Consider the following 26,879-nt stretch of genomic DNA (forward strand, 5'->3'; position numbering starts at 1 on the left):
TGTAGCTGTGTCTAAAGGTCCTATGGAAAAATGCATGGGGAAAACGCGTTTTGGGACCCCCCTTTTTCTCAGCCCCGCTTGACGAATCACCCCGAGACTTTCAGGGTAGGAGCGGAGCGTAGCGCCCCATTAGTTTTGAAAATTTCGCGAGGATTCGTCAACCGGCGCCAAAGTTATTCAAAATAGAATGTTGCGGATTTCCTATGGAAACAGGGTCCTAACTATAACTACCTACTGGCGACCGCCAGTAGGTAATATATATATATTCACTAAAAAAATATGTTTCAGGGACGTTATAGTTGCAAATTAGCATTTAAAAAACCTTTAAAATTCACTGACGTTATAGCTAGTTGCACATTTCACTCGTACAAAACCATAGAAATTCGGCTGTTATAGTTAGTTGAGCTAACTATAACTCACGCCCCCGCAATGCACTGCTGATGACGTCACATATTACATCTTTCATGACATGGTCAGTGACCTCACTGATGACATCACTGATGACATCTCAAATGACATCACTGATGACAACACTGATGACATCATCCAGTGACTGTGTGTTTCTGTAAAGTTTAAATATGTGTTATAAATATACTGGCCAAGGTATATTGAAGAATGAGTGGTTGTATAAGATTTAGTAGGTGCATGACTGACTGTATAAGTGAGTGATTAAATGTGTCTTACTGAATTCATGGTTTAGTGACTAAACTGTGTGAATGTCTGTATCACTCTGTCTATTGCTATGTAAGCTGCTGCATTGGTTAATGAGTAGCTACATGAGTGTCTATATGGGTTATTGATTGGTTGCCTGAGTATTTGTATGGGTGCCGGAGTGTGTGTGTTTGGGTGGGTGGGAGGTGTGTGACTTTGTGCATAGATGTGTGAGTGCTTTATTCACTGGGTGTATGGGTTCAAGACTGCATGGAAAACAGCTGTATGGGTGGGTGAGTGTGTGTATGGGTGTATTGGTGAGTGAATGGATATATCAGTGCTACATGTCCAAGTAACTACATATATAAAACGCAGTGCATGAGAGAGTTGGAGTATATAAATGACTATACATGAGAGTCAGTGATTGTGAGAGTGCTGTATGGATGAGTGTTTTTGTATCAGTGATTGTATAAGGGAGTAAGTATATGTTAGTATCACTATGAATAAGTGAGGTTGTGTGTGTATAAATGTATAGCTGAGTAAATAGAAGTGTATTTGATTCTTTGCATGACTGACTAGATGTGTGAGTAACTCTGGATGAGTGTCGGTGTGTAAGTGTTTGTATAGGTGTATGAGTGCCTATAATAGTGTTGTATTGATGAGTCACTGCATGTATGAGTGACTGTATGGGTGAATGAGTGGATGTGTGTGTAGACCTAGGAATCAGTGCGTGCGTACATAGTAACTGGTAATGGTGTCTCTATTGTTTTGAAAATGGTAGTCTGTATTTTAGAGTGGGTGTATCGAAGGTTTTATTAAGGATGAGGAGGTGCATCAGATTTTCACATGGATTATGTCATCAGTGATGTCATTTGAGATGTCATCAGTGATGTCCTCAGTGATGTTACTGACCAGGTCATGGATGATGAAATATGTGACGTCATCAGCAGTGCATTGCGGGGGTGTGAGTTATAATTAGCTCAACTATAACGGTCGAATTTCTATGGTTTTGTACAAGTGAAATGTGCAACTAACTATAACGTCCCTGAAACCTATTGTTTTTTCAGTGAATTTCAAAGGTTTTTTAAATTCTAATTTGTAACTATAACGTCCCTGAAACCTATGGTTTTTTTTGTGAATTTCAAAGCTTTTTAAAATGCTAATTTCTAATGTTCATTAAACCTATGTTTTTTTTTTCAGTGCTTTTAAATTATCATTCCATTCTCAACCTGGTGAAAACAGCCGATATCGCCAGTTTTCCAGCAATAGCTTCTGCAAAAAAAATCACCACAAATGAGAGCAACAACTAACACTAATAATAATAATTAAACAGGCGATAAGCTTTGTTAACAGTAGGAATGTAACATCTACCTTTTACTGATGTAAAGTAGGATGACTACCTACAGTGTGAAAGGGAGTCCTGCCCAGAATCACATCTGAAGACCAACTCATGTCATAGAGCTACTGATCATGCACCTTCCACACCCAAGAAGGCCACAAAACGCACTGCCACCACCCTCAGGACTAGGAGTGGGCGGAATTTACGAAATTCCCTTTAACAAACTATCGCGAAAATGTTGAAAATCTCCGCAAACACGCAGGAAATATCGCAAAGACGCAGAAGTTCTTTTCCCACCTGTTCGCGGTATTTTTGGCGTGATTGCGGCTCACCAACTTACCCATGCGGTTGCTCACGGGCGTGGCCATCTTGTTTTCACTTGTCCGCCCGCTCGCGTTCAATATGTCGTGCCCGCGTCCTCACGCTCTCGCTCGCGGTGGAGAATGACGCGTTCGAGAGCACAATCTTCTCATACTCTCGCGGTGCATCATCTCGAGAAGAAAGACGTGATCGCGCGACAAATGACGTTAATACGGGCGCGAACTGTCACGAGACAGCGCAAATGGCTACCAACAATCCAACATCTCGTGGAGAACGCGACCGGATCGGGAAAACTTGTTGGCGAACGCGGGGATTCAGGTAAGGCGATCACGCGCACGTGAGAATGTATTTTTTAACAGCGCGAGCAAGAAAAAAATTACCGGTAATATGCGGATTGTGTGGAAATTTTGACATTTTTGCGCTTTCCGCGGAATGTGAAAATGCCAAATTATCGCAGTTTCCGCGAGCGGAACGGAATTTTGACCCAGGCCTACTCAGGACCTCCCCCCGGACCAAACCCCCTACTACCACCGAAGCAGTGCACAACAGGACAGCGAACCTTTCAAAAATAGCATGGCCCCTCAGCCACAGAATAGCTGAATGTTGCGCGATGTGGCAACCAAACATGTGTGAAGGACGCAAGTCACCCACCAATAACAATGCACACAATACCAAGTGTAGCGGTGATGTGTTGGACAGACCTCACTATGCAGAGCACAAACCTCTCCATGTGTACATATACTGCTGGTGCTTGTACTGTTGTGGACAGTGGACGCAACCATGTTACCTCAGGCAGTGGGGAAGATCTCGGTCATGTACCTGTGTCGTCGTCCCCTGTAAGCGTAAGCGCAGTGGGCTGGTCCAACGTACACCACTCCAACATAGAAGTGTGAATAAATACGCCGGGGCTCTGGTCATGGTTCACTTGTGTGAAGGCCAACGCATCTGCCAGAGCGGCGGCCCTCACCCTGACACGTGGCTGCTGCCATGACCGCGGGCCTCCTCGACACAGGCCCCCTGCAAACACAGAGGCACAGCACCACAGAGTTACGTCTGTACACACTACTGCCTTCGATCTACACTGCGGACAGCAGGGCTCACTATTCAGATGGAGTCGCGATTGCAGATGACGCAGTCCAGTAGGCAAAACACATTGCTCCTAGTGTGGCCTGGAAAGGACCACGCATCATCGCACCCTGCATACACGCTGAGCACCAGAGGTACCACTAGCTCAGTGCACCACATTAGACACAAGATATTGCCACCAGTGCGGCCCGCCCGGACCACACATCATCGCAGGGTGTGCACACGCTGAGTGCTTCAGGTGCAACTAACTCAGTGCACCACAAGTCACCGCCACATGGCCTTACTGACGCAGAATTCATTAGACAAAAGACATTGCTACTTTTGCGGCCCACCCGGACCATGCATCATTGCAGGGTGTGCACACGCTGGTTGCTTCAGGTGCCACTAACTCAGTGCACCACAAGTCATCACCATATAGCCTTAATAAGGCAGAATTTATTAGACAAAAGACATTGCTACAAGTGCGGCCCGCCCAGGCTACGCATCATCGCAGGCTCTGCACACGCTGAATGCTTCTGATGCCACTAACTGTGCAGCTCAACTCAACTCAATGCCACATGGCTGTGGGCCCTTGCTGACCGCTGCCTCTGGCCTACACTGCGGTCAGCATGGCTCACAATTAAAATTGAGTCTTGATTCATTAATTACAGAGCCCAGTAGGCAACTAACTACAACATCCCTAAAACCTACACAAAATCTTTTTAGTATCCTTGCTTCAAGTACTTTTTGGATATCAATTATTGCTTTAGTACAATGACCAAATTCATCTTGCAAGTCCAAAGGAACACTGAATGGCAGTGTACACTGCGGCCAGCAGAGCTCACAGTTCGAATTCAGTCTTGATTCATTAATTTCAGAGTCCAGTAGGCAACTAACTATAACGTCTCCGAAACCTACACATTTCGACAATTTATTCCATACATATTTCATCTTTTGTTACCTACGCTGCGGTCAGCAGAGTTCACAATTTACATTAAGACATGATTTATTAATTGCAGACAGAATTGTACTCTATGTCCTCGGATTTTGTAAAGAGGAAGTGATAAAAAGCATTCCTCAATGTCTGTGCTGACTACTGCCTTCCACTACATTGCGGACTGCAGGGCTCACAAGTCAGATCGAGTCACAATTGCAGATGGTGCAATCCAGTAGGCAAGAGACATTGCTCCCAGTGTGGCCCGCCCGGACCATGCAGCATCGCTGGCTGTGCACACGCTGAATGCTTCTAATGCCCCTATCTCAATGCGCACAACTCATGGACCCTTTATGATACAATATTTTGTGTATAATTTCACATCTGGTGCCCCTACCTCAGTGTACCACAAGTCATGGCCCCTTTACGATAGAATCTTTTGTGTATTATTTCACATCTGGTGTCCTTACCTTAGTGCAGCACAAATCATTGACCCTTTATGATTGAATCTATGTGTCTGATCCAATGATTACTGTTGTACTTGTTGCCAGCACCAACCATTCCCGGAGGGCTGGCTTACACTCACCCCACACGCATCCAGCACAGACATTACTGTACATGTGACCCTGGTAATAAAAAGGAGTCGAGCGCACGTGCCCGTACCCAGTTCCACTATATATCTGTGTCCGTGTGTTCATTATGTATGCAACATGCTGCCCCTGGGCCCTACCACATTACATTGTGCTCTGGACAGAGTATGCAACCAACTTACCTTTGACAGGGGGAGAAAACTTTGGTTATGTAACTTTGTCTCGGTCATTGTACAAGTATTTACGTAGAGGCTGGATGATTAGAATACTGCAAGGAGAGTGTATAGTGAATTTATAAGTGCGTGGGGATTGACAGAGTGATTATATAAGTACATATGTTGGTGCAGCCTAACTCCGACAACGAGCTTGTCTCTAATTGGCTGCCTTCCATGTCCCAAAAACTGAAATTTGGGCTTTGCATGGCCCTGTATTGCTACAGCTGCAATACTCCACTGAATGTGCAATAAACATTCACATCCACTTAGATGTGTCATGTCCACCATCTTTCTTGTGTGGAACTATGGATGAATGTAGGGTCAGTGATTCCCCGTACCTTCCAGGTTGGCCATGTTGTTGGACTTGGCTCACAAAGTGACACATTGAGGCTTGCGACCCGGGTGACGGCAGCACTACAACAAGAACACCCGCATGGCCAGTTGATTCCTCATACAGCTCACGATGGAGCCACGCCCATAGCTCCGAAGTCATTCTTCACAGCCTCACGCAGGACTGGCATATGCTAGGCTTGCACAAGGAGATGATGGACGGAGCACTGATACTTTTCAGACACTCACCCCCAGTCACAGATCTGGGTTTAATCCATCATCATTCTTTAGCTCACTCCGCCACCCCATTTCAGACATGGCCATATGCAAATCAGTCTGACCCTGTGCCTCATGGGAACAGTCCAGCCCAAACTGAAAAAAAACATGTCTTCCCTGGACCGGAAACAAGCATCCTATGCCAGGCTAGCCCACTCTACTTACGTTTACAGGGAAGGACAACAACGCTACATGGCCCAGATTTTCATGGCAGTGATCTGCTGCTCACACCCTAGTTGTCAGTACGTCACAGCCACTCCCTCACGGCTAGTATACATCCACACCACACCCATCCAGCACAGGCGTCACAGGACACGTGACCCTCCCAATAAAAAGACCGGGCGCCCGTGCTCGATGCCATTTCAGAGTTGCTCACACCAGATGCACTGCGGCCGGCACAGGCACACCGGCACAGGACGGTGACTTTTGGTCCACGGAGGTATGGGTACCCTAACTGCTGAGCGGGTGTGCAGCCTGCAGTGATGGCCCATCCCGGCGGGCTGGACAGCTCAGGTTTTGTGTGCCCTGCTGTACCGCAGTGTAGGCCTGAACCATCAGACAGCGCAGGCCTACCGCCACATGGCGTCACCTCGCTGGTCACAGAGTGAGGGGCACTGCAAGGGCTGAGCAGGTATGCAGCCTGTGATGAAAAGCCTGGTGCACTGGTATGTCCTTTGCCATGGCAAAATCAAGACCCAGCACCAAATTTGAGACCTGGTGGCCTGCGAAGCGGGGCTGCATGATATGCAGGGTGCCCTGTCTGCAAAAGGGTGAGCAGTGAGGCCTGGGTGCGCAGGGGCGGGCAGACACCTCTGGGCGGCGGGAGTAGATGATGTGCAGCAGCCTGGATGCACAAATGCGGAACAGCGATTTAGGCATGCGCAGTCGTATATACTCTGCCATTACTAATTCTGTACTATGTTTCAGATGTGGGAGCTTGAGGGCTCCACTAGGACCCGGCACATGGTTAGAGACACAGTTGTGGCGTAAAGGTGAGCTGTGAGGGTTTTGTCCACAGTATGGGCACTCATTGTCCCTCTTCATCTCTTCCTTTCTCTCCTTCACACTCTTTCTCTCTCTCTTCCTCTCACACTGTTTCTCTCTTTCTCTCTCTCTATCTTCCTTTCTCACACTCTTTCTCTCTCTTCCCCTCTCTCACTGTTTCTCTCTCTCTTCGTCTCTCTCACTCTTTCTTTTTCTCTGTCTTCCTCTCACTCTTTTTTTTTCTCTCTCTCTTCCTCTCACTCTTTCTCTGTCTTCCTCGCACTCTTTCTTTCTTTTTCTCTCTGTCTTGCTCTCACTCTTTCTTTCTCTCTCTATCTCTCTTTCTATCTCCTTTGATGGATGCATGACGCACAATCTTATCTTGCTTTTTATCCAACAGGCTGTGATTCACGAATTGAGGCCCCCCCCAACACGAAACTTCCGCCACTCGGTGCCACCAGAGCTGAACTTGTGTGGAACCTGCGATGATGCGTGGCCATCCTGACAATCAACACCCACTTTGAATTGTGCGCTCTGCTTTACCTCGAGTACGCAACGCCTGAGAAGGTTGCTTCTGCATGTGGTGGACCCTCTTAGACATACGCCGGTGGCAGAAGGTGAGCAGAGAGGCTTCTTTCCGTAGCAGCAGGCAGTCACCTTTGGGCAGTGGGAGTGGATAGTGTGCAGCAGCCTAGGCGCATAAGAGAGCACAGACACCTCTGTCCAGTGGTAGTGGATGGGGTGCAGCAGCCTGAGTGCGCAGCAGCGAAACAGAGAATTACGCATGTGCAGTTGTATGTACTCTGCAATTACTAATTCTATACTATCTTTTAGATGACTAAACTTGAGGGTGCACTATGTCCCGGTACGTGCGTGGAGACACACCAGTGGCGGAAAGGTGACCTGCGAAGATTTTCTCCAGTGTCAATACTCCCTCTCCATCTCTTCCTTTCTCTCTCCCACTTTCTCTCTTTCCCTGTCTCTTCCTCTCTCTCTCATTCTTTTGTTCTCTCTCTCTCACTCTTTCTCACTCTTTCTCTCTCTCACTTCCTCTCTCTCACACTGTTTCTCTTTCTCTTCCTCTATTAGACTGTTTCTCTCTTTCTCTCTTCCTTGTATCTCACTCTTTCTCTGTCTTCCTCTCTGTCACTCTTTCTCTCTCTCTCTCCCTCACTCTTTCTCTCTCTCTCTTCCTTTCTCTCACTCTTTCTCTCTCTCTCTTCCTCTGTCTCACTCTTATTCTCTCTCTTCATCTCTCTCACTCTTTCTCTCTGTCTTCCTCTCACTCTTTCTTTCTTTTTCTCCCTCTCTTCCTCTCACTCTCACTGTTTCTCTCTTTCTCTCTGTCTTCCTCTGACTCTTTCTTTCTTTTTCTCTCTGTCTTCCTCTCTCTCTTTCTCTCTCCTTTGATGGATGCATGACGCACAATCTTATCTTGCTTTTTATCTAACAGGCTGTGATTCACGAATCAACGTCCCCCCCAACACCACCACAGCTGAACACGTGTAGAACCTGCGATGATGCGTGGCCATCCTGACAATGCCTGAGAAAGTTGCTTTGGCACGTGGTGGACCCTCTTACACACACCGGTGGCAGAAGGTGAGCAGAGAGGCTTCTTTCCGCAGCAGCGGGCAGTCACCTCTGGGCGGTGGGAGTGGATAGTGTGTAGCAGCCTGGGCGCAAAAGAGCGCACAGACACCTCTGAGCAGTGGGAGTGGATGGGCTGCAGCAGCCTGAGTGCGCATTGGCGAAACACAGAATTAGGCGTGTTCAGTTGTATGTACTCTGAAATTACTAGTTCTATACAATATTTCAGATGACTAAACTTGAGGGTGCACTATGTCCCGGCACGTGGTTGGAGACACACCGGTGGCACAAAGGTGAGCTGCGAAGATTTTCTCCAGTGTCAACACTCCCTCTCCCTCTCCATCTTGTCCTTTCTCTCTCATACTTTCACTCTTTCCCTCTCTCCCTCCTTCTCATACTGTTTCTCTCTCTCTCTTTTCCTTGTATCTTACTCTTTCTCTCTCTCACTTTTTCTCTTTCTCTGTCTTCCTCTCTCTCTCTCTCTCTTTCTCTCCTCCTCTCTTTCACTCTTTCTCTCTCTCTTCCTCTCTCTCACTCTTTCTCTCTATCTCTTCCTCTCTCTCACACTGTTTCTCTCTTTCTTTCTTCCTTGTATCTCCCTCTTTCTCTCTCTCCCTCGTTCTCTCTTTCTTTGTCTTGCTCTCTCTCTCACTCTTTCTTAGTTTCTGTCTCTCTCTCTCTCTCTCTATCTCACTCTTTCTCTCTTTCTTCTCCTCCTTTGCTGGACGCATGACACACCATCTTATCTTTCTTTTTGTCTTGCAGGCTGTGATTCACAAATGGTCCAGCGATGGCTAGTTTTATTTGTTGTTGTTTTGTTTTAGTAAAATGTTTTATATGTAAATCCATACATGACTAAGATTCTTATTTGTCCAACCTAACAAGCATCTGCTTATTAATAATTGTACATTACCCAATTTTTTTACCTTCATGACTGTCACATTTGTTGTGGGGGGTGGGGAGGAGGGGGGATGGCAGACAAGGAGCTCCTGCTGGGGGATGTCGGAGCAGTGCATGATCATTGCCTCCATTGCATCTGTTCTCAAAAACCTATGAGTCGGCAGGCTGGTTCGTAGATTGAGAGCTGTGAGCCAACTGGCAGGCTCATAGAGGGAGAACCGCAGCCCATCAGTTCGCAGAGGGAGAGCTGCAGGCCAGCTTACAGAGGAACACCTGCGGGACGACTGGTATTGGGAAAGGTGCAGGCCATCGGCTTCCAAAGGAATAGCTGCGGAACAGTGATGTGGGGAGAGGGACCTGCGTTACCTGCTGATGTAGCGAGACGCAGCATGAAAGGGGTATCTCCCACAGACAGAGCTGCGGTTTATTAAATTGCCCCGGGGACCTTTCTTTTATATTTTCACTCGATGCGAGGCACAAGATGGCTGCTAACACTTCCTGGTTTGAAGTGTTAGCAGCCAATCAGAGAACACTTCCTGGTTTGAAGTGTTAACAGCCAATCAGAGGCAAGCTCGTGCTCGGGAGTTAGGCACCGTTCAGATATATATATCTTTTTTTCCTTTAATATCTCAAAAACTACTGAATGGATTTACATTATTTCTACAAAACCGTGCTTTCTGGACCAAGACCTATCTCCCTGCCATATTTGGCGTAATTCAGTTCAGCAGTTTGACCTGTAGCCTTGTCTAAAGTTTCCTATGGAAAATGCATTGAGAAAACACTTTTTTGGAACCCCCTTTTTTCTCAGCCCCCCTTGACCAATCACCCTGTAATATGTCTTCGCAGCTAGTTGGCTCCGGTTGTGGGTGCAAATATCTAGCAATAAACTTGCTTTCAATCAACAACCAACCGTGCACGTCCTCAATACACCCCTAAGCTTTGTTTCTCTGTTTTCTGGTGACTCGCTTCAACCGAGTCACAAGATGACTGCCAACACTTCCTGTTTTGGAGTGTTGACCGTCAATCAAAGTGAAGCTCGTGCTCGGGACTTAGGCTCTGCCCAGATATCGAAACAATAATTTTTCTAATTTCGCAGCAACTACTGAACGGATTTACACCATTTAAGAAAAAGGTCGCTTTCTGATCAAAGCACTACCTTTTTGCCAAATTTGGGGTAATACCGTTCAGTAGTTTCGGCTCTAGCCTTGCACAAAGTTTCCTATGGGAAATTGATTTTTGGACTCTTATTCTTTGACTTTCTCAAAAACTACTGAATGGATTTACACCATTTAAAAAAAAGGTCGCTTTCTGAACCAAGCTCTACCTTTATGCCAAATTTGGGGTAATTCCATTAAGCAGTTCGGGCTGTAGCTCGTCGCAAAACACGTTTTCCCCATGTTTATACGGAAATAAACATGGGGAAAATGTGTTTTGGGACCCCCCTTTTTTCTCAGCCCCTGCTTGACGAATCACCCCCAAACTTTAAGGATAGGAGCTGACCTGGATAGACTTTTTTGTGGAGAAATTCGCAAAGATTCGTCAAACGACACCAAAGTTATTAGCAAATCAAAAAATGCTTTTCCTATGGAAACTAGGTTGTAACTATAACTACACACCCATATATATGTATATATATATATATATATATACATATATATATATATATACATATATATATATATATATATATACACACACACAAAAAAGAAGCAGAGAACTCTGGGTAGTTCTCAAGTTTAGGTGGAAAGCAGCTCTAGTATAGAGCTCTCTCTACACCAGCGACACTCTAAATTTGCTCGCCTCAAATGCCTGCTTTTCTATCAAAGTCTTTAAGTTTAGGATTAGCATAGTGCCATCCATACCGAGATAGAAAGGGACAAAGTATTTTACCATTTCCACATCAAAGTCTTTAAGCATAGGATTAGCAAGGTACTATCCATGCCGAGTTCTAAAATGGTCAAAGCATTTTTACCACTCCAGGCACAGAATTACAGATTTGGATTGGTAAAATAACATCCAAGCCAACCTGAAATGAATAAAAGCAACCCTATATATGTGTATTTATCAATGTATACATTGTAGTTTCAATGTTTGTAGGTAATGCTAATATTTTGTTAGGGTTGATTTGTTATAATTTTAGGTATATCTTTTTTTGAGGTGAATAGTAAAGATGTAGCTGATGTAATATAGTTTTTGTTTATGGTACCCTTCCACTTCACGAGTTCCAATCTAGCTGGAGTAATTGTGAGTCCAAAAGGTTGCCCAGGATGTGCCTCGCCCATAGAGTCTATCGGCCATTTTATGTTCGCCTGCCAGGTGTACAGGCAACCAAGATTAAGATGGCTGAAACCGGTTTGTAACAATCTGGGCACTAGGTCTTCTAGGGTGGCATTGCGCATCTTGACCTACGAAACATCAGTCCCTAGTGTTATCTGTGGGACTGCCAAATATCTGGGCTGGGCCTGGAGGATAAGACGCAAGCTCCTTAAGGCGTATCAATTATAAGCTAACCACCCATATTCCTGATCCTGTACGAATATAACTGTTTATTATTTCATTTAACGGGGGGGGGGGTGAAAATGTTGTATGTATATATATATATTTGCTCTTTTACTCTTTTTAATTGTATAAAGTTTGAAGTCTTTGTTGTAGTGGGTTTTAAACTGTTTTATATGTCTTGTACTATACTTTTATGGTATTTTTTTTATATCGAATAAAGTAACTACAACAACAACAACAACAATATAGTTTTTGTTTAATTTACGTTTTTGGATAAAATGTTTTTTGGTTTATTTGAAGTAATAGTTTTATGTTTATGTAGAAAGTATTTTTTGTATATTAATTAATAATGATTTAATTATTTTGGCAATGATATGGTAATCAATATTGTGTGAATAAATATTTTTTACATATATTTTTATTCAAAAGTAGCAATATTTTTATATCCAATATTTTGGGTTCTGGATATTTGTGGTTTTACTGGTTAAGTATAGGAAGTTAGTATTTTTTTAGCGTCATTTAATGTCCGATATTTTTGTGTTTCAATATTGTATGCATCGATATTATGTCAGTGATCCGAGAGAATGAGCAAAAGAGAGAAACACACAATGACTCACAGCAGTTTCTTGTGTCTGACGAAGGAGAAAGGTATACCAATGTAGGGTAGGGTGTAGAGGCAACAGAGAGTAACTAAGGTGAGAAGAGTGATGGTGAAGCAGGGCAAGGGAAAGAGCATGAGCAGCAAAGTAAAGAGCAAGAGGGGACCAGGATATGAACGCCCATGAAATCTAAATCAGGAATGCTAGAAAAAAAAGAAGAAAAAAAAGTTCTCTGGCATTAGCAGTGGACATGGAAAGACACCAAATCAAAAGTACAGGCAGGAAAGCAATTCAATCATGAATGAGGTGTGAATTTATCAGGTATATTATTTATTAAATATTATGAGTTTTGGGGGAATATCATGCCCTTTTGCAGCTTACTGCACCAAAATCCACATGTGACTGTAAATACTGTAGACTTCTCCTCTTTTAAGTTCTGGCAAGACCTGCCACAATTTAACAAAACTTGAGGTATTTCATGCACCTGGCATTTTAAATAGCACACAGCTCAAAATGTCAACCCTGGTGCAAACAGGTGTGGGCACAGGGGTCAGAAAACAATGACCTATTCGTAATCAGCTCCTAAGCATATGTAAATGCAATGCTGTCTGCAGCAAGACCACAAAAAGGGGGATGAAGCAAAATAGTTCCAACCACACTATAATTAAATTATTTAAAGTAAATAGTTCATTTTCTTGCCCTTCTGACTCCATAGTCACTAAATAACAAAACATATTTACCTTGAAAAATGAATAGGCAGCTGCAGATGAAGTCAGGACAATGGATCCACCCCTGCAAGATAGAGAAGAAAATGTGAGTGTGTGTGTGTGTGCATGGGTGTGTGTGTGTGTGTGTGTGTGTGTGTGAGTGTGTGTGTGTGTGTGTGTGCGTGTGTGTGTGTGTGTGTGCATGTGTGTGTGTGTGTGTGTGTGTGTGTGTGTGTGTGTGTGTGTGTGTGTGTGTGTGTGTGTGTGTGAGTGTGTGTGTGTGTGTGTGTGTGCGTGTGTGTGTGTGTGAGTGTGTGTGTGTACTTACATGGACTTGTACGTTGATGTGATTGTACCCCTGAAAATCAAGTGCAAGAATATCGTAGCACACTTATATCGTGGACAAAACATTTAGGGACAAAATATCGAAATTTAAGTACAAAGAGCGAAGTATAGATTTGCAATTCTTAGCTCCATATTTCCATACCTTGACAATATATACATAGTCAAGGCACATAGATGTGTAGTTAGGTATAGAAAATCTACACATAGCTTATGATATTTTGCCACTTGATATTTTGCCCACAAAATCCTAGCACACTAGTTGTTTCTTCATTACATTGGTGGCATCTCTTGTCACCTGTAATAAATAACGAAGCAGGTCAACTATAATTTATTACAGCTAAGTTGTGATGTCATAACGCCTCAGCTAATGTGAAAGGCACATCACAGATCAGAACAGCTGCACTTCAAACAATGAGAATGTGGTCTGGCTTTTTCTTCTTACCTGTTATTTTTAAAAAAAGGGAAAAAAACGATCAGCAGAAAGGAGAAATTTATAGCAACATATATATTTTATGCACCCATGGGTCATTACATGAAAGAGAATATCTGTATTCTTTACACATATTGCAATTTGACTTATAATAATATTGTAATATCTGCTACGGGCCCCCAAAGTCCGTTTCCGTCTGCCTTTTCATGGCGGTGGGAACGCCATGGAAAGGCAGTCAGAAAGGGACATCCTAATCCCTACAGCGGTGCCTGCGCAGGCACCACCTCCATTCTAGGGATTAGTGTCTGATTGCCATCAAGATGGGCTCCTCGAGCCTATCGGAGGTGTAGGTCTTCCCCCGACATAACCGCTCCAACTGTTGGTATTGTAATCCGACGATTGGACCAATGCCTTGGATGTAGGGAAGACTTCCACTGATGGACTGTCGGTGGCGGTCCTCCCAACACCAAAATGAGGGACCAAGTTTTTAAGTGGTTTTGAGGCATGGGTGATGGTGTGATGGTGTGACCATGTATTATAAGGAGTACAATACCATCTGCCGTATATTATAAGGATATTGCAAGTCACCTCATATTTTCATGACTTTATAAAGGATCTCGGCTTTCAGCCTTGCTCTTCCTTATGGTGAAGGAAATCCTCAGTGACTTGCAACATCCTTATGGTGTACGGCATGGGCTACTGTATCCCCTATAGCCTTCAAGGTGTGGGGAGGGTAATCTTCTCTTCAGGGGGGAGGTCAGAGGATTGAGCTGGCATGGTACATGCAGAAAAGATGTGTTTTGTTCAACATCTGAAAGAATGCAGGGTAGTTTAAGCTCCTATTTGTTCAGGGAAGGAGTACTAAATGTAGGTGGCTGCTCCAGAGAAGGATTGCTTTTGGAAAATGATTGGTTTGAATTTCGCAGTATTTGACTGAAGAGTCCTTGCTTCTTAAACCTTGTTGTCCTCTGGGATAATCAGAAGATTATCCAAGTCAGGATGACTTTTTTTTGCAGAGTTTTATATAGCGCCAGTTACGTTACACGAGGACACACATTCATTTTTTGTTAGGCACGGGGAGATTAAGTGATTTGCCCAGAATCACAGGATGTTTTAGCGTCATTACCGAGACTCGAACCCAGTTACCCCAGGTCCGAGGTTGAGCGCCCTAACCGTAGGTCAACTCCTCTCCCCTTGGGAAAATTTGGGAAAATGTGGTCGAATTTGTTTCCATAATCTTATAACCTTCCACTAGAATTTATCGGAATTAAAATTGACTCTGACCCCCACTGAAATATGGCAGTAAGAAAATACCTCCGCCACTGGCAACAACATTTTGACACCACATCACCACATTATCAGATTTTGGTCATACTTAGGTTTTGGTCAATGGGATATTCCATCACAGACAAAGCGGATGCCCTGTGTGCCATATCAAAATGCATTATGTACTACTGTACTTTTAATATACCAGACAGGATATTCACCCTGTTTTCGATTAAGTATCCTATCTGCCAAACTATAAATAAGGCCCTTAATTTCTTCATTCACAGTTTTTGAGAGCCTTACCCAAGCTTCTGCATGTGAGGTAGGACCTGCTTCACCAACAGGAACATTGTAGTTACATTTGTATGCAAAATCTGAAACCAAAAATGAAACAATGACAGGGGGAACACATATAGATTTTGAATGTCTTTTTTGAGATAGGGTCAACAACACCATACCTCCTAGGATGGGCTGGCTTGGAGAATACTGCTTGCCAATGATGTTTAGAGGCAGTTGGGGATATATTTTATCCTTTTGCTTTAGGTTTTTTTTTTTACCACAAACAACATATTGTTGTTCTGCTGATAAAGTGCACCATTTTAAAATATAAAGGGCCCCAACGTTAGTAGGATATCAGAAGCATAATTTGCACTGGTAATACCACAACTTTGTGAGACACATTTAAAACTTACTAGGAGAATGGTGGAGTAGCATCCTCCCCAGCCTGGATACTCGTAAATGCATTATGGGTTGGCAGTAAACTCTGCTCCGCTGGCATAGTTCGCAGAGTTTTTCCACTCTGCGCTCCACATGGGCATGGTGAAGTTTACCGGTGCCTACCTCTAATGATAAATGGTGCCTGCACATATCTTGACCTGCAAGTTCTGGAGTGGGGCACACGAGAGGAAGCTCCACCCGTGAGAAAAAAAAGAAACTGAAATGATCAGCCAAGCATGGACCAACAGCTATGTGGGCCAGGAGGTGGCAGGGTCGGAGAGTACACTTCTCCTTAGACTGAATAGGTGTGGGGAAGAACGTTAGGACTGACAGTGACATGTTAGCTCATAGTAAGTGACTGACTTTGTTAGCAGAGCTTGTAAGGTTTAGGATGGGTGATAGCTGGGGCCACAGTTATCTGGGCTCCTGCGGCCATGGGCTGCTGCTCGCCCTCCTTGGGTCGCTGAGCACCAGCGGTGGAGCTGCCGCAGGCAGCCCCGCGGACCTTCTCAGCGTTCATCAGCACCCTGCGGCATGTCATGCGGGACGTAGTGCCAGCCCAGCAGCCCCCAAAAGAGCACCTAGCCCGTCTTGGAGGAGATCGGATCACAGGACGTGTTCATCTCCGTAACTACCAGCAAGTTCAGGGCCCCCTGCTGGACCTGCTCATTGACACCAGGGTGTGCCGCAGCAATGAGCAGTTGAGGGAAATCCCTGCGAGCAGGTGTATGTGGTAGGCAGTGGGGTCAAGTATGTTAGAAAAGTAAAACAGTCTTGATCTACTACATGAAATTAGTAATTTTCCCCACTTTTCGCAAATGTATTGGTTACCAATGAAAAATTACTTCTCCCCCACAAAGGGGCAGATTTACAAGAACTGGCACATCTCTGTGCGCCAGTTAAAATGCGTCACGTAAAAATACCCTTGCGCCACCATGGATGCGTCGCATTTACAATGCGGTGCTCCGTGGCGCAAGGATAGACAGATGCGTGACGCATCTTTTGTCTTATGGGCAGTGCATTGCTGGAGTTGTGTTGCAACGCAACTCCAGCAATGGTTAGGAATGCCTATTCCTGACATGCTGTGTCACTCCTTACGCCTGCTTCAAGCAGATGTAAGGTTTTGACGCAGTGGCACTGTAAAAGTGACTAAGTGAAAATCTTGTAGATTTCACTGAGTCACTTTTCTGTGTGGGTACACCCACCCTGCATACATTATATCTGAAGCAGGTATATTGTAGCACAGGGCTTCACAACGTGATGCATCTCCCTAGATGCGTCACGTTGTAAATATGTTGCAACGTGGTGTATTGTTTATGATGCCGCTATGTCACAGAAGTGACGCAACAGCGGCATAAAGTTGTCGCAAGGGGCTTGTACATCTGCCCCAAAGTGTTCACACATCCCTGTAAAAAGCCATTAGCGAAATGGGCAACATGCAGGGTCAATGACATATGGGTAGTGGGGGCACTGGGTGCTGAGGTTAGCCTAGTTTGCTGTCGTGGGAAGAAGTGTGAGGGTTGAGGAAGTGGACACGAGAAGTGTAATTTAACGGAAAATGTAAAACCTGACTCAATGAAGTGGGTGGTAAGGGGAGAGAAAGGGGGCGTGGAGCAGGTTATGAGGATATCAATGAATAAGGTGTAGACCATGCACTGAGATGAAGATGCCAGTGACAGTGGGTCAGAGGTCATACTGTAACTTTCGAAAATGTGCATGAGCCAGTCACATGCAGCGCACCAGTATTGAATTCAGAAGTTACTTGGCAGTGGTGCACTTCTTCCCAATAGCACTTTCACCCTCTCCATTGCTGTGCATGCCAGAGGTGCTCTAAATACACTCTGTGCCCCACCATGATGTTTTAGTGTGACTACCTTGCACTCCATCCTTAGCTTGTCATGTTGGGAGGTGAACAAGCTAGACATTGGTTGTATGTAGAGTGCAGTTCTCCGCCCAGTCAAATGATGTGGCGTGTGGTTCCTTGATATGACCCTCTAGCATGACCTTCTGTACAAGAGGGAATGTTTCCCACTTGAGAATATGTGGAAATGTTCACAAGCCTACACCACTGCTAAACTTTTACTGTAATTTTCGGACAATGTTTGAATGACTTTAGGGATTTTACACTTTGACTTTTCTTTGACTCGTATTCTTCTTTGCATGCTGCCCGTCCCACATGCACATGATTTTCTGAGGTAAACGTTGACATCACACATCTGTTTTCCTCACTGTCACTTGACAATGCAACTGAAGAACTCTTATATGAAGATTTAGATGACGATTGACTTCATTTAGTGTTTATTTGCCTCAGCTAATGTTGCTGTTGGCCTTGTGGGTGTGCATAGAACATCACTACTGGAACGTTCAGGCATACATTATGTTTTCTTGTGGTGGCGCACTTACTTTTCCTTCACCTTGCAAACCATTACAAAATGGTTCACCTTCCCACAGCCTTTGCATACTTGTCCAACGGCAGGACATTTACCTCTGTGTGGAAGTGAAAATCCACATCAAAAGCAGTTTCTTTTCCTTTGAAGATATTACTTTGTGTCCTTCAACTTTGTGCTTCTGCTTGCTTTTCATGTTCACGACTGACTCACTCAGGGCACCTCCAGCCTCCATATCAGCAGCTTGTCGATCAGCACGTTCCTCAGCTCTGGCAGCCAGGGGAACTTGCTCCAGACTCAGGTTTTCTCTCAGCATTCATTGTCTGAATGAATCTGACAGACATCCTCTGATAGCGCGGAGATTTATACCTTCTTTATCATTGAATTAATTGAGTGCATCAAGTCTCTCACCAAATTCGTCATTTGTGTCACCAGCTTTCCGACATTCCTGACTGAAAATATATCTTTTGTAATCGACATTCGGCATTGGATTGAACTTGAGATGTAACATTTCTTTGATTTAACTATATGTGACTTCATCAGTTCTCAGCAGTTTATTATCTCTTTTACTCCTTCACCGCCAAGATTTTTCAAGTATTTGACAATCTTTTTGTTATGTGTTTCTTCTAGTGCATCAATTAAATCATCGAAGATTTCGATCCAGGAAGTCCATCTGCCGCCAAAATATTTTCTTTCTTTGTTATATCGAAGGTAAGAGGTGATTTTAAGAAAGTGACGGCACCATATCTTGCGCTCTTTTCAGCAGGGATTGAACAAGTACACTATTCCATTGGTCCAAAGTGATTCATCAGCCTCATAAGCACAATCCCCATGCTTCTGATTGGGTTGCGACACCTAGTGTAGAGGTCGGATGACTGGCTTTATCAGGTTCTGGTAAATGTGATCGTATTCTCCATATATCTGATTATCACTGCCTCCAATGTTTTTCTGCATTTATCTGCTTCTGCTCACAGTGTTGTCTTGCAGCTGGCTGTCACTGCTCATTGCATTTTCCATACTGCCTTTTAGTGTTTCTTTATGTCAGAAATGATTCCTCTTTTAGAGGATCTTTGCACTCATCTGTCGCTGTCTTTAGCACTTCCCTGTTCTGATTGTCACTGCCTTTAGCGTTGACATACTGTATAATTTAGTGTTTTATAATTCAGTGTTGTGTAGTGGTGCAGTACCTCTTTCACGGCCTAACTAGCAGGCTTCTGGTCACTGATGAATAAACGTCTCAGTGGACTTTTGTTAGCTTCAAAAGCTTCACACTGGCTGGAGTGGTGCTCTCACTCCACATACTCCAAACGTCAATCGTCACTTGGATTGAGGCATGTGTGGCACGCATGAGCAGTTTGCGGGAGCACAGCAAACTCGCCAGGAGAGCACTGTCGATCTTTGGGTTACGTATCCCTATATCATCACCAGTTATAGCTTAATCCCCAGCCTGGGAGCTCGTAAATGAATACACCACATACGGAGCTTGCTATTACACTACTTTATTCCTCTGCATGTAGCTGCGAACTTAGCATTCTAAATGTGAACTCTATTCACCACATCCGAACACTTACATCACAGTTCTACGGAGTCCATCAGGAATCAAACGGTTCCGTCATTGCTAACTCACAAGACACTACAGATGCCATTATTTCTTTAGCTCCTGGTCCTCCAACTGCATTTTCTGGTAGTACCTACATATTGTCTTTGATGGCATGGCACTGAAAAAATGAAAAATAACTGGAATATCAAAATTAAGCTCCATTCCTGTTACTGCCACTTTCCTAAATGAGGAGCATGTTGTAAATCTGAAGTTCTTTAAATCATTTAATGATAAGGAGCCAACATCAGTTGGACACTGATGTTTTAAAAGATAAAACGTAGAAAGGACCACTTGAAAATATCAGATCTAGCAGTGGACAGCATAACTGATAATCAATCTAGTTAGCAATGTACTTTCAATATATTGATGCAACGTCCATTGGTTGCCTTAATCGTATCACATAAAGTTGAATACATAGGCTCACTTAAGTCAATAGAAAGTGAGAAAGCATTTGTGCATTAATCAGAATTGGGCATTAATAATAACATGGAGAATAATAATCTATGCTCAAATTCAAGTGTGTACTAATATGATACTATTAACTTTGAAACAATTTTGATATTGCCTGCTAAAGTGTATTATTCTAACATAAGCTAACTAGGCCTCAAATAGGCATCAACACCATCTTTTACAAAATGAGTGTCTCGTAATGTTTGTGCTCTGCTTATTATTTCTCCTACATGTAGTCAAGCAAGTCATGTTTGTTTATTTCCCACTGACACCAGTTTGACAGAAGACTCTCTAGCATAGGCTCAGTAATGTAACATTTCTTGAAGGTTCATCCACTTAAACTCAGTACTGAATTCATTCACGATGGTTTACTGTTGTTTATGTAACTAGTCTGTTCTGACACATCCTGATGACATTAGGTCAAATTAATATTCATGTAGTGGGCTAGTGCTTAGGAAATAAGGCTGTATGGTGATTAAAAAATCCAATTTCTGATCTACTGGAATTTCTTTCTTTCTTTGCTCTTGCCATGATGTTTCTGCACTTTCCATGCTTGTCTATAGGAAGATATTCTTTGCAAACTCTCAAATTTCAGGGTGAGCAGATGATTTTTGGTGCTACTAGGGAAGCTGTCCAATCTCTCACTGATTTTGCTGCACATTTGAGACTTAGCATTTTCTTCATTTTTCATTTTCTGTACTGATGGGCTTGTGGCAATTGATTTCCCTGTTTCCTAGCAGTTTCTGCTTTTAATTCTTTTCATTATTCTGTAATGTACTTTACATTTTTTGTAATAAACCTTTATAAATTTCTAATTCCACCCCAAAAAAATCATTTATTTAGTCAGGCCTTTCTTATTTGACTGTGATTTTTGATATGCTGGTTTGTACCTTATCTTGCGACACATTGTCTCCTGCAATGGATATTTAACACCCTTCCCGATCCACCCACCCATGGCGTGCTATTGAGGTGCACGATTTTAGGGGTACAGTGCTACAACATAAGTATATCCTTAAGTAGCTCAGAGGAGTAAAGTATTCTCCTTTTCTCACTGTCAATAGGTGTTCAGGGGCAAGGCTCATATGAACCTCAATTCCGAGGTAGCGTCTGAGGCGATCCAGTGGCTTATCTGTTCCTGAGTATTCTTTATTTGAGTTGGTAGAGGGTGAAAAGTAAGCACATGGTTATCATTTCTCTGGAGTGCTGTTGTGCCATGTGGGGTACTATGCAGGACGTATTGCTCCTAATGGTACCTGAGGCAATATGCTGGTCTTTACGTCCATGATTGGTTCCGTACTTGAGCTGGTGAGAGGGTAGAAAGTGAGATTCTCTTCTGATTTCCTGGTGGTGCTCTGAAGTGACCTGGCAACTTACTTATTTATTTGATGATTTTACATACCTGTGAAAACCCCCCATTTCTTTTGATTGTTTGATCCTCTGCTATGATGTGAGCCTCCCAAAGTGAAACTCACTCACTGTCATGATCCTGGGATATTGTGTGAGCTGCAGCCTCCAGTCCCATCTTTTAGTGTAAGGCTGATGCTTGAAGCCAGTTAAGTATGGGTGTCTGGTAAGTTGTGCACACTTGTGGAAACACGTGTTCTTGTGTAGGCTGAGCAAGGAAGACTTTCGTCTGTATGTAAGTCTCCTTTCTGGCAGACAAGACTCAGTCAAATTGAATCTAGCCTGATGTGTAATGATGTTAATGCCTCAAAATTGATCTGTGAACCCAATGGGAATGCACCCTTTGTTTGAGATACAGAGTGTAATCTATTGTGTTTTACCATCATGTTATTTCAACTAAAATGTGTAAGCTGTAACGTTTGATCGTTACATAGTACAAGGGCCAATCTTGGCTCATTATGTACCCTTTAAAGCTTGTAATGAGATTCTAAGGTCAGTTTTACTCTAACTGTATTTGGACATACATTTGTGTATGAAGTATATTTTACTGAGCCTCCCAGTAATATAATTCCCTCTCATACTGCCTTGTTGGGTGGACCACACTGTGGTACTCCACTGCTGGCATATAAAATGCCCCTTAGAACATTAAAACCATTTGGGAGGAATTGGCTTCTGCAAGAAGAGGGTGGCCAATCTAAGGTCTCCAGTGCCCAACAAGTAATTCCTTTGGAGTTTGAGATAGATTACTATAGTCGGTAATGGTTTTGATGCTGGTTACACTTGCTTCATCAATAAACACAAACTTGGTCATCACATTCCACCACATCACTTCATCATTAAACACAATGTTAGCTACTCTTCTAATTTATTCAACTATAAGTGATACACTTGAATTACGATAATGGTAATTGATGTCATTATCACACAAATAGTTAATTGCACCCAGATACACACAGGTGCTATAGCACAGTAAGAACTAACAACTGCTTCATAGACTGGATAGTTTTCTGAACGGCAGATGACAAATTAAACCAAAGTGAGACTTTCAAAATTAAATAATTTTAGTACTATGTAGTCTTACCTCAGTCCACTCTTCTTCCGTGGTGTCAAAGACGTTCATTGGGTTGACCCCCACAGCAGCATTTGAGAATAGATAATCAATTCTCCCATGTTTTTCTAAAGCCTTATCAAAAACAAATGCAGCAAATTAGAAGAATATGAAGCAGTCACCAATTCTTTATGTCATCAGCTTGCATATTTATGCCTATATTATAGAAAAGTTTCATAACTGCAAAAATAACAAGGGTGCACAGTATAGGCCCAGGAATACAGGACCCATAACACATTTTCAGAACACCCACCTAACATACATTTGCCTAACTGAACTCTAAATTGAATTCATTAACATTGTTAGTGGTTAGACTGAAAAATGTGACCTACAACGGCAACCCCTGATCTAGACGACGCTCAAACTCAAGAATTCTTTCCACAGATATAATGCCTGTTATTACACTTTTTCAGTTTTCAGTCATCCTTCTTCTGCCACTTGTCTGCTTTTGTGTCATTAAGGTTTTGCTACTGCTCACCAGAGTCATTGGTTTTTCTCTCTGTGAGTGACAGCACTGTGACAGCACTGTGACAGCACTGTGCCAAAGCACAATATCACCACCCAAGGATAATGTGGTCCCTTTCAGTGCTATGATCTTTTGAGACAATGTGTCTTTTTATTATAATTTGAATTTTTATATATTAACAGCCTTCCAGGGAGTTTAGAGTGGATGCATCATGTGTCATGCAAATTGAGCATAAGTAAGGTGAAGCTGCTCGATCAGTCTAACTGATTATTGGCCATCAATTCCATAATATGTCACTGTCATTCTGTGTTTTGGGTGTTTTAGATGCAGTTGGCCATTATTAAGACTGCTCCAGTCACAAGGATGGATCTGCGGCAGCTTCTACAGCATTTTGCTCAGAAAAGCTTCTTCCTCCACCACACGTCGCTGCATAACTCCTATGTTCCATCATGCTACCATCATGTGACTTTATATATAATGGAAGTCTCATCAATCTCCAATACCTTAACATTTATCCCTCAATCTTTCTTTTCTAGCCTCTGGTCCCAGTGTCCACTAAGTGTCCCAGCTTAGGCTGTCTGTCTACTTTTCTCAAAGCTGTTTGTTCCAGATCAATGTGGTGTTTGGGATGATCAATTGTATTGGGTGTAACTGTCATTGTGTGTTTTTTTAGTTTTTTTCAAATTAGACAATGAGACGAACTGTGCACCACTACATAAATATTACACGTATCATACAAAAAGTAGAAACATTGTTTAAATAATGTTGGACCCTCATAAACATCTCAGAGCAACGTCAGTGCCCAAGACAAGTTATGTATAGTTATCATATTGTAGAGGAAATTATGACATCTCTGTCCACTCCATTAAGATTCTTGGACTGTCATCAGGACAATACTGCCAACCCAACAATTCTCTCTCACTACTGAAAACATAAGTACATAAAACTAAATTCCGCACCCCCTCATACTATTACACCAATAACAATTGAAAGACAGTAAATATTTAATACCATTATATTAAGGTCACATAGGATACTCCAAAAAAAATATAGAAAGTCCATTTCAATACTCTTTCACATTAATATATTTATGAAGAATTATACAGGGAATTATTTTTTAAAAAATCACTGCACTTATTGATTTTGTCATTTCAACAAAAGGCAATTGTAAAACAATCCTGGTATATGCCTGGTTATAACACCGTGCACATTACTCAAAGGACACTAATTTAATTGTATGTTTTATGGCAAAACCATCCTTATCCACCCTTTGCACATCTAGAAAATGAATCCTTCTCTTGTCATAGTTGCTAGTGAATTTTAAATCTTCACAACTGGAATCAGCCACGTCTGATAACGGAATAATGAATCCACTGAACTTCTCCAAACCATCCTAGCTTTGCCAATACATAATGCACCCAACTTCTAATGGAATCTGTACATAAAGCCTTGCTATGATTAACAGTTTCTTTCTCAAACTGGGCAACATACACTATGGCCAAGGTTGGAGCACATGTTGCACCCATAGCAGTTATGATGATTCACTATAATAAGTTAAGGATTAGTTTTCTTGATGTGTTACTGGTGGTCATAATTTTCTCTAAAAATCTTGTTTAGAAAAGCTACTGATATAAACATGCTCTTACATTATAGTAGCTGATACCTGCTTAATCTCAGGGCCAACCTGCCATTTGGGCATTTCCTTAGACTAAAAAGAAATTATGAAATACTTGACCTCTATTTTAGAGTACCTTATGTGCTCACATTCTAATTGGCAGCTGTGAAAATTAATTTTATTAATTTGTTTTTTGTTTTCTGTTGGTCTGAGGGTGGTCCCAGAAAACTGATGGGGTGGACCAAAACATAAATGTTTCCTCATCCATTGAACACATATATATAAATTGCCTTCAGGATCATCTTAGCTCTGAGATGCGTTTGCGTTCACCCTTATGGATTTCAGTGACCAGCCTGCAAAGGGAGAGGAGGAGGAGTTGGCACCCCATGCACTACCAATTTAGAGGACATTTTTGTTCACCTCTGAGCAGGACACACTCTCTGTTCATTTACTCCTGTGGACTGCAGCGACCAGCCTGAACAGTGGGGGGAGGAGGTGCCCCCAGATGCACCAGCACTAGCGCTATATATAAGCATTTTAGTTCACTGTTGCATGGGATGTACACCAAGCATGCTCAGTCTGTGGCCAGGGAAAGACTTAACCTGAGCCAAACAGGTGTGGTGCCTCGACGCGGAGTTCCACGGAGTTGGAAAACAACTCTGTGGAACTCCGCTCAGCTCCCTCTCGCCTCCCAAAGTCATTGAAGTAAGAACAAAAGGCACTTACCTGCCATGGCTGCCACCTCCTCGCCATGGCTGCTCTCCTTCCTTGTCCTCGCCGTCCTTCTTCTCTGATAACCCCTAAATTGTACGTCTTGTGGGTGCGCATGCCCACTTTCAAGATGTACAACGTAGGGGTTATCAGAGAAGAAGGATGGCGAGGATGAGGAAGGAGAGCGCCCATGCAAGGAGGAGGCAGCCAGGCAGGTAAGTGCCTTTTTTCTTACTTTATAATTACTTTGGAAGGGTGGAGGGGCCGGCTAACTACGCTCCGCCACGGATTCATAGTTTTACCTAAACTCCGCGTTCACAATGGAGCCCGGAGTATGCAAAACTATGTAAACTCCGCTGGCAGAGCGTAGCTACCCTCCCGGGCTTAGGAAAGACAAGGACAAGACGAGGCCTATCTGAACCCATCATAGCCTAGTAGAGGCTGAGTTGGGCTATTCCACTTGTTTATGGCTACAAAGATCTATGCAGAGAGATGGGTGATATGTTTTAGCAATATTTGTTACTTACCCCAGTCTGAAGAACCATGTATTTTGTCGCGGGACAAGTCATTGAATAACTCTTTGCTTTATTGAATTTTGGGGTCGCTGAGATCATTTCGGCTATCAAAGGGAGTCCTAATGGCAAGTCTCATAGCCCAGATCGGATCCGATGAATCTTTAGAAGCAAGATGTTGAATTGTGCACCACTGTTTTGAAGGATGTCGTAAATAGTGCTACAAAGTGTGGCTTGCCCCTGACCTGGTTAAATTCGATATTAATACCTATTTTTAAAAAGAGCGACAGGGGTGACGAAACGTGTTATTGCCCTCTATCTCTCTTAGACTCTATGGTCAAGAAAATATGAAGAGTAATAATGGAAGGGTTAGAGACCAGGGCAGAGGAAAATTTCATTCTTTCAGACATGTGTCTTTTTTTGAGGTATGTTCACTATTGAATAGTTCCTGAACTACCATTTACTAGTTAATAAGAATACGTAGCAAAAAAAAAGGTTGCCTTCATGCAGTATTCATGGGTTTAAGCTGTGCATTTGATTGCATAAGTCATTCGAAACTTAGGGACATATCAGCAAGGAACGGCGATGAATAGCGCAAAGCGCGCTTAGCGCTTTGTTATTCATCGCCATCTATCTCTGGAATTTATTGTCCTGGTAGCGCGTTATCAACAACGCGTTGCTCCAGGGCGATAAAAATTCCAGCGATAGCGGGGGAAATTGCCATTTTGCAGGGAACATCGCTGGAAAACCAGCGATGTTCCCTGCAAAAGGGCGATAACCATAATCCACCCCCTATGTTAGGGATGGGTAAGTCAGGATTTTAGCTGACATTAGGTTTTGGAGAAAACAGCGGTTTTCTCCAAAAAATAAC

At 43.1% G+C, this 26,879-nt stretch overlaps 1 protein-coding gene across 1 annotated transcript in view; it reads right to left on the minus strand.

The window, feature by feature from the left end:
• Positions 1-26,879, minus strand: part of LOC146786067 (dehydrogenase/reductase SDR family member 4-like) — a 264,337-nt gene that overhangs the window by 77,762 nt on the left and 159,696 nt on the right. Inside the window, exons 4-6 of the mRNA XM_085635486.1 lie at positions 22,678-22,779; positions 15,342-15,412; positions 13,031-13,082 (exon numbers count right to left, since the gene is read on the minus strand). Of these exons, the coding sequence (XP_085491612.1) occupies positions 13,031-13,082; positions 15,342-15,412; positions 22,678-22,779 (225 nt within the window). The remainder of the gene's footprint in view (positions 1-13,030; positions 13,083-15,341; positions 15,413-22,677; positions 22,780-26,879) is intronic.

The sequence above is a fragment of the Triturus cristatus genome, chromosome 11 (genome assembly GCF_964204655.1).
Source record: "Triturus cristatus chromosome 11, aTriCri1.1, whole genome shotgun sequence".
NCBI lineage: Eukaryota > Metazoa > Chordata > Amphibia > Caudata > Salamandridae > Triturus > Triturus cristatus.